The sequence below is a fragment of the Tauraco erythrolophus genome, chromosome 15, assembly GCF_009769465.1.
Source record: "Tauraco erythrolophus isolate bTauEry1 chromosome 15, bTauEry1.pri, whole genome shotgun sequence".
Classification (NCBI taxonomy): Eukaryota; Metazoa; Chordata; class Aves; order Musophagiformes; family Musophagidae; genus Tauraco; species Tauraco erythrolophus.
Genome location: NC_141479.1, coordinates 8,846,014 through 8,854,249, shown reverse-complemented (window position 1 = coordinate 8,854,249; position 8,236 = coordinate 8,846,014). Strand labels below are relative to the sequence as shown.

Here is an 8,236-nt window from a genome sequence, read left to right as displayed (position 1 = left end):
GTCCGCTACCGAGCCTGGCTGCGCGCCGCCGCGGGCGCGGGAGCGGGCGGGCGGCAGAATGGAGCGCGGCGCGGTGCGGCGCTTGGCCGCCCGGCTGGGCCTCACCGACCCCGGCGTCACCAGGTACGGCGGGCCGCCCGGGGGGTGTGCGGGAACGCGGGGCAGCCTCCCCCCGGGCGTCCCGGCTCCGGTAGAAGCCCGAGAGCGGTGTCTGCCTCCGGCGGCCGTTACAGCGGGGCGGGGGCCGTACTGCCCGCGGTTGTGCCGTCCCGTTGCGCTGTAGAAGAGGCTGCGGGACACGCAGCGCTCCTGGTTCCTGCGCACCACCTCCAGCCGGCCGCCCCCTCTCTCGGCAGCGTTATTCCCGTCCGGATGAGCGGCCTCAGCCGTGCGGTGCCGGCCTGGCCCGCTGCCTTCCGGCCGGCGGGCCTGCCTGGCACCTCCCGGGGGCACCGACCGGCCCCGGGAGCTCTCCCGGCGCAGCAGCGGCAGCCGGGGCCTGCCTCGCCGCCTTGCAGTGCCAGCCTGCCGGCGTCTTCCTTCTTTGGGTCTGGTCCATGTGGAAACGGTCACAGACCCGGAGGTACAGGCGGCTAACGGGGCTGCCAGCGCAGGCTATGAAATGCAAAACTGCTGCTGCGGACGGTCGGGGAAGGGGCAGTACTGTCCTGCTTTCGCCGTGCTGCTCAGCGCCTCGTTCCGTAAGCGTGTGCGGCAGCTGGGGTGCTGGACTGGCTGAACCCGGCATCGGTTCCTGTCCTGCCGTTCTTGTTGCCTTGTGACTGTGGTTTCACTCAGGAGGGCTTTGTGTGCTGGGTGTTTTGCAGAAAAGCTGAAGAGTATCTGCGGCTGTCCCAGGTGAAATGCACGGGATTAATGGCTCAGATGACAGCGACAAGCAGTGCTGTGATGTGCCTGGACCTAGCAGCTAGTTTCATGAAACAACCAGTTGACAAAGTAAGATGACTTGGCTGGCTGGTGTGTTCTCCATATGGCCACCAAAATCATTGGTGTGTAGTGTATGTTCAGAGCAAGACAGGGATAGTAATAACTGACATTACCCCAGACCCAGTAGTGCGCTGCTAGACGCAGCGTTAGAGCTTTCACTACCCAGACTTTGAAAGAGGGCAAATTGAGAACAACGTCACGGTCACTTCACAAGCTGAGCTTGCTTTGCTGTAACTTCAGCTCTTTAGTAACAAACTACCAGCAAGGATGTTAAATTTAAGATCTGTCCCTTTTACTGTGAGAGGGAAGCAGTGAGGCCAAGGAATCCATCTCTATAGTGGTACCTGTGAACTTCCATCTGCAGACCTAAATGGCACTGAGATCCCAAAATCATGTCTGGTACAAGATGTTAGTGATTTCGATTCACAGACGGAGGAGAATTTAATTGGACCTGACCCCATGAGGAGTAGCATGGAGGTATTGCTTACCTCTTCAAGTTGCCCAGATCTTGGTTACCTTTGTTTTTAACTACCTTGTGATAAAAGGGCCATGTCACATGCAGAAAAGACAAATCTCAATTCCAGTGAAATGGTCTAAAAGTAACACTGCATTAAAAGCTGTTGCATTCCTAGGCGGTTAATCTTTCTGTGTGCACAAATTTGTTTAATGTAGCAATTGAACTTTGTTTTATGATGTAGTGTGGTTTCTCCCTAATCTGTTTTGGTTGCCTGAATAATATGTTGGGAAGGAATCTCACCAATTCTTGGGGTTTGTCTTTGTCTTCTTGAAAGAGCTATTTTGTTAAACTCTCTGGTTTGAACAAGACTACCTACCAGAGCTCCATGAAGTCTTTGGAGTGTTTGCTAGAGGTGAACCCCAGACTGGGAATGCGAGACTTGGCTGTGCAATTCTGCTGCACGGAGGCAGTGAACACCGCTTCAAAAATACTGCAGAGGTGAGGAAGCTCTCGTGAGCACACTGGTAACTACTAGTAACATTCTTTGTTCATTAGATGTGTAAAAGGCTTGATGGGTTGGAAGGGTTGGGTATCTCCCACTGACTGTAGTTGTGAGGTGAGTTGGTGGGTTCTTAGCACTGACCATCCAGCCATTTATCTAGGCTGCTTTTCAGAACGCATATTAGAAAGACCAAGTCTGTGAATCTCAGTAAGTCATTGTCTGAGTCCCAGTTCTTCAACTGGGAATAATGTAAGAAATATAGGACTCTTAAGTCCCTGTATTTTTCCAGAGCATCACAATGTCTTCCATTTAACTGCTGATCATGTCACAGTTAGAAGTAATGCTCAGTAGAAACAAATCCTCCCTTCTCTTGAAATACACATTATGCTACCTGTAAAAACAATAGATAGAACACTTCAGTGGAGATTCAACAGATTTAAGTAAAATTTTGCACTTTCACATCTACTTTAACAAGAGCAATCACTGAAGACATCTATTCTGGAATGCTGTCACCCTGAGAGCACACGTTTAAATGCTGTTAGATCGGTGAACAAAGGCTGTCTATGCTTGTCAGTGCCTAATAAAACTGAAAAAAGAATAGCCTGGGGACAGATGGACCAGAAAAAATTAAATTCTTTAGTGCTGCACATCCACCACGCCATTTTCCATATTTAAGCCTCGATCTGTGTAATATACTTATTAGAAGAATTAAAGAAATGATAATTCTACCCTCTATTGTAGAATGGATTTATGTGAAGCATGTCATTGTAACTTTTAGATGTAATGTAGAGATAAAAGTGTTATGTGGATGGGGAGCACAAGAAGTAGATTTTCCTGACATGAATTGATCCAGATCTCAAATGTAAAATACTTTTAATTCAAAAAGAAGAGATGATACCAATCCCCTTCTTTTCCCTAGTCTCTTTTGCTCTTCTCAGCCAGTAGGAACTGTTTCTGTTTGACTGGGTTGCAAAGGACCAAGTGATCCAACAGGACACCTGTTCAACTACTGAGTACCATGTGGCATAGTAATTTCAACAGCTTCATTTGAGGTAAATGCACTATACAATTGTCACTCTTATTGTTGTTCTTTAGGTATGAATCCAGCCTCTCTGAAGCACAGCAAGTGGACCTTGATTTCTCAAAACCACTTTTTTTAACAGCTGCTCTATTCACTGCCTGCAGGTGAGTATAGCTTGAGGGATCTTTTATGGGCTTAAATGCCTAGTGAGACACCGGACAGAAACAGTGCTTACACTGTGAGCAGCTGATTCATTCAGTACGTCTGAAAGGTCTTGCTTAGCACATCCTGCTGCCCTGCTCCTGGAAATGGAGACAGCTGTAGCAAACTAGGCATTTTCTTACAGTGAAGTCTCCAGCCTATGCTGCATTTGCCTTCAGGAGAAAGCAGATCAAATATACAGAATATGATCTTGAGTTATTTATCCTAAAATAAATGAAACTTGTCTCCCCTGGTGTGTAATAGGATGCTGTGAGTAATTCCATTAGGACAGTGGCTGAAAAACTTGGGTTGGTGTTGTGCACTTCACCCTCCTTCCTCTCAGCCTGACCAGCAGAACATAATCCCGTAGTAACATTTTCAGATTTAGTGGATTTTTTTTTTTTTTAAGTTGTCGGGATAGGTTTGAGCTGGGCACAAAGCAAAAAGTTGTATGGCTTTTGGTAAGAGACTGCTCAAGGTGCAAGAATGGCTGCTAGCTTACTTCTGAGCACCACGAAGCAGCCATTCTGAAGAAGGAAAAGCCCTAACCCTTACACCCTCACATCCTGAAGGTGCTCCCACCCTTGGGAGATGGATCTAATAGCTGTAGGCCTGTATCAGCTTGGGAGATAGGTGTCAGGAGCACCTGACTCCACCAACTCTTTGTAAGAATTTGCTTGCATGCAAGTATTTTCCCCCTCAGTATTACACCTTGTAACAGTCTTATGAAGCAATTTAGGTGCTGTGTAGTTGCACAGCTCCTGACAAAGGTTCTCTTGGCACAGGGGTTCCATTTGTCTTTTTGCAGTAGTTGGATTTTGTCCTGGTTCTCTCAAAATCTGAAAAGTACCTTTTCCTAATAGAATTTTCTTATATAACTTGAACTAACTTGTATTGACTGAGTAGTGTAGGGGTCTATTTTTAAGCAAATTTGCTTAGAGTGAGACATGGATTATACAGGACAAAACCTCACGCCTACCTCCCTCATTCTCACAGGCAGTGTTGGTACAGTAAACGTCCCCTCACCTGAGTGATAGTGGCTGGAGTGTTGCTTTGTACAGAGATAGCTTCACTTTCTCTTGTAGGTGTTTGAAGCTAAAAGTGGACAAAACTAAAATGTTAGCAACGTCTGGGGTAAAAAAAGCAATATTTGACCGACTGTGCAATCAGCTGGAGAAGATGAGCCAGCAACTGAGCAGTAAGTTTTTGGCTTTATCTCTGTAAGACAGCATACCTATCACCTGGCCTCACAGTGCCCCATCCTTTTCCACTGGTGATTTCATTCTCATCACTTCCAGCTGTCCTCTTCTAGCCTAACCTGCCCATCAATTCCAACATGTTTCGTGCAGCCCAGTTCCCAGTCACAGTAATTGCTTCTGTGGAAACCACAAAAGCTTAGCATGTGGCAAGGCCAAAAATAAATATTTTCCTCTCTTCTCAAATGCTTACTGCTCCTTACATTCTCTGCTGCTGCAATTTATTCCCTGCTTCTCCCATAGCACCTGACCTATCTTGGATTCCTCCTCCTTGCTTGCTTTCTGCTTCCTGTTAACATGGCAACATGACACACAAATTAACCTGAACATCTTGCTACCTCTTGCTTTGACTAACTCACTTCTCTGTTTGCCATTCCCCTACTGCAGTATTAACAAGCCTAAGCCTTGCTCTTCTGGTAGTAATTCAGCCATTACCTGACACCATCCCCTCACACACAGTGGGCAGACATGAAGAATCTTTCTTGCCAGTTGTTGAACCTGCAGCACTCTCCACTCCTTTTTGTGGAGGAGGAGGATTGAAATACAATACGCTTTGCTGTCGTTATATCTCTGCTCCTTCCTACTTATCTCCTTTTTTCTTTCCCAGGCTTTCATTCTTACTCCCCCACTGACAGTACTCCTGCTTCACCCTGTCTTCATGCTTCGTATCATGAAGTTTTCTGGAATGCGCTGCCTGAGCCTAACCCAAAACCCAGTTCTCTCTCCCTAGATATGGACCTTCCATAGTGCAGTGCCCTATAAAAAACCAAAACCCTACCCCACCACTAAAGCAGCTAAAGGCAGCTGGGAGTTTCTGTATCAGTTCAGGAAAGAGCGTGCATCTGTCTACATGGACAACCCCTGCATGTTGTAGACATTTATAATACGAAGTGTGGGAGTGGGATAGAAGGGGAGGAAAAACCTGATAATCCTACCTGAGTAATTGAGAAGGGCAGCAGTGTGTTTCTGGGGTATGAACATAGTGGATCATTGTGGTTACAAATGCAGCAGCAGTGCTAGTTACATGGACTTGCTAGCTGCTTTAACCCTTGAAGTGTGCTGGCACCTCTGCATGTACAGCTTGAGCATCAGTCTGCGCCAGGGACTGCTCTGACTGGGAGACAATACCTTTGGAAGGTGGCACTGATGTCAAAGAATTGCATGTAGAACACCACCCTTGGGGTCCCAAACACCATTCAGAAGTAAAGCAACTTACTTATTTTTTTAGAAGAAGATGTTCCACTGGCTGCAGAGACACCTGAAAGCTTACAGACCGACCTGGACCACTGTGAGAAGGAAGATGGTAAGTTGCGTTTAGCTATGAACTAAAATCACCTCACCAGAGCAGTTTTGAGCTTTATTGCTGCTCAGTATTTTAGTTGTGTAATACGCCATAACGTTCAGTTCATAGCAGCTTACTCCATTCTGCAAGCCACTGGCAAATGAAACAGAACCTAGCAGAAGGACAATGGTGTTTATACTGAGTAGTCCTAGCGGAATTAAGGACAACTGTTCCGTTCAAACACAAAGGTTCTGACAGTTGGGGCAGGTGAGAGGAGCAGCAAACCACAGGATTAGATAACACAGTGACAGACTTGGTGCTTGTGTCTGTACATCTGCTCACTGCCGTGGTTAGTCCCAGCAACATATTGCCCATGATGGCCTGTCATGGACTTTCGTCTTTCACAGGATCTGAAGATGATGAGGAGATGCCATGTAAACGGCTGAAGACTGAAACAAAGCAAGACTATGAAGAATGGAAAAAGAAAATCCTGGAAAACGCTGCTAAGGCACAAGAGACAAGTAGTAGTACTGTCTCTGTAGTGCCACCTAGTAACGTAGCTGCTGCTTGCTCATAGTTTTAACTCCCCCTCTGCTCTCCCAAGAGTTCCAACAGCATGAGTGATGGCTGCCTGGCAGCCAGGTGATTTTGTTTATTAGCTAGTTTTTAAGTATTTAAGAATGTTATTTTTAGTAAATTACTTCAGAATTGAGGTGGTTTTACAGGAAGCCTGTCTGACTACTCGGCAGGCTGGTACCTGAGCAGCTGTGGCATTAGGTGGTAGAATAACTTCATTCTCTTGCTGCAAGAAGCAGGTAACGTTCTAATGCTGTGTGAAGTGTAAATAAGTTGTAAGTTATATGCCCTTGGGGCCCTGGCTGGAAGTAGTCAGTGAAGAGCAAGGGGACTAACAGTGCCTTGTTAAACTGCAAAACCAGCAGCGAAATTAAGACTAATTTTTTTTTTTTTTTTTTTTTTTTACTGTTGAAGAAATATTGTTTAAGTCACTGAATTTGACTTATGACCTGTATGGGACTGAAGTCTCTTGTGTTTGTAAGGGGTCCCAAATCTTTCAAGAAACAATAAAAATATTGGAAGGAAAAACTTTGTATTATAACATCAGGTTCTTGGCACTTGTTAAAACCCTTAGAATACAAAATAAAAGACATACAGATGTCTGTGCTGTAAGGAAGGTATCTAGGGGACAGAATTTTGGCTGGGTAATAGAGTTTTTTTGCATCTCAGTCATAAACTTAGGGAAGAGGAGAGAGTGCCCTGCCCTGTTGTTCTTTTAGACAACATCTGTGATCCTACACTTTCATCCCAGCTACTGAAATTACAATTTGTGTTAACTACTTTCTGAAGGAAAATGATTACTTTTAGCAGTACTGGGCTGGTATAATAAAACCAATCCAAGTCTTCAGCCCATTTCTCATGCATGTTTTCTTCCTCAGATGTGCAAAGAGAAGTTAACTTTCATAAATCCTTGTTTCAAAACAATGCAGAAACCCTCAAGTGTCCACATGAAGCAAGGTAAGTTCTCATGTTTAAGCATTTAGATTTGAAACACCACTCGCACCTGAGCTTCTTCTCAGCAGTATTTTAGTGGCTTTCCAAATGCCTCACTGCTGTGCACACTCCCTCTGTACCTGAGTGACACTGATTGACCAGGATTACAATAGTTGGTATTGTTAACTGCTTTAGATATCAGTGTATATATTTTTGTCATACTTACTGTTCCAGTGACTCACAGGTCACCCATGGTTTGTCCTTTTAGCTTTTCCTAGACTCCCAAAGCAAAATGCACGGGACATGGTGAAACATCCCTTAAGGCTGCAGAGGTGGGTTCCACTGTACTGCAGAACCATGTGAAATAATAATCCTGCTGGCCAGACGCACCTTCTCTTCGTAGAAAACGGAGAGGAAACAAGTATAAGACAGCAGAGAGCATCCGTATGTTACCCTCTTACCAAAATAGAGGAAGAAGCACACAGTAATCGGAAAATTAAAACTTTCTGGCTATTTTCCTTTCACCACTTCTCCTTCCAGTGCATGAAAAAGGAGATCACTTGAAGCCAACTCTACTTGAATTAGCAAGAGCTAATTTCATTCCAGATCAGAGTTCTGAAATGTAACAGTAACTACTGAGGAATGGACTCCAAACAAATGTCTGATGTGCAGAGAAAGTACTGGATAATTAACCCACACTGAGTAAGAGCTGTAACAAGATGTCTGCCATTTAGTGTCTGATCTAACATATAGCAGAGGGTCCTCAGGATGGGAGAGACTCCAACCTAGTACATTAGCATTCTGTCATTAAGATCTGCTCTGGTTTTCAGGTTTTGTTTGGCAAGGGAGGTTAAACCAGAACTGAGGCTTGTTCCACTTTAATGGAATTTATTAGTATCAATTCAGAAATATACAGACCAATTAATATAACCACATTTAGCATGCAGAACCACTGTGCAAGGAAAACGTGAACAAAAGCAGGCCTTCACAGAAGGTGATACATTGTCAAGATTATTTCACTTGATTTTAATAATTCTCTGCCTCAGTCCTGGAAACGCTG

General features: G+C 45.1%; 1 protein-coding gene across 2 annotated transcripts; it reads left to right on the top strand.

Annotated features, from left to right (window-relative positions):
* The first annotated feature begins 58 nt into the window (after nt 1-58).
* Nucleotides 59-6,603, top strand: ORC6 (origin recognition complex subunit 6). Of its 2 annotated transcripts, none has more exons than XM_086621080.1 (7): nt 59-123; nt 828-957; nt 1,740-1,903; nt 3,003-3,092; nt 4,215-4,327; nt 5,617-5,688; nt 6,075-6,603. In XM_086621080.1, exons 1-7 carry the CDS (start codon nt 59-61, stop codon nt 6,242-6,244), a joined length of 804 nt encoding a protein of 267 aa, XP_086477206.1. In that variant the 3' UTR covers nt 6,245-6,603. The 2 variants fall into 2 exon arrangements, with proteins under 2 accessions (XP_086477206.1, XP_086477205.1); XM_086621079.1 differs by having other exon boundaries at nt 5,614-5,688.
* Nucleotides 6,604-8,236: the final 1,633 nt, after the last annotated feature.

Coding starts and splice junctions, on each gene's coding strand:
- ORC6 (XM_086621079.1), top strand. CDS start 59: ATGGAGCGCGGCGCGGTGCGGCGCTTGGCCGCCCGGCTGGGCCTCACC. Junction 124..827: donor ACCGACCCCGGCGTCACCAG/GTACGGCGGGCC, acceptor GGTGTTTTGCAG/AAAAGCTGAAGAGTATCTGC. Junction 4,328..5,613: donor GATGAGCCAGCAACTGAGCA/GTAAGTTTTTGG, acceptor TTATTTTTTTAG/AAGAAGATGTTCCACTGGCT.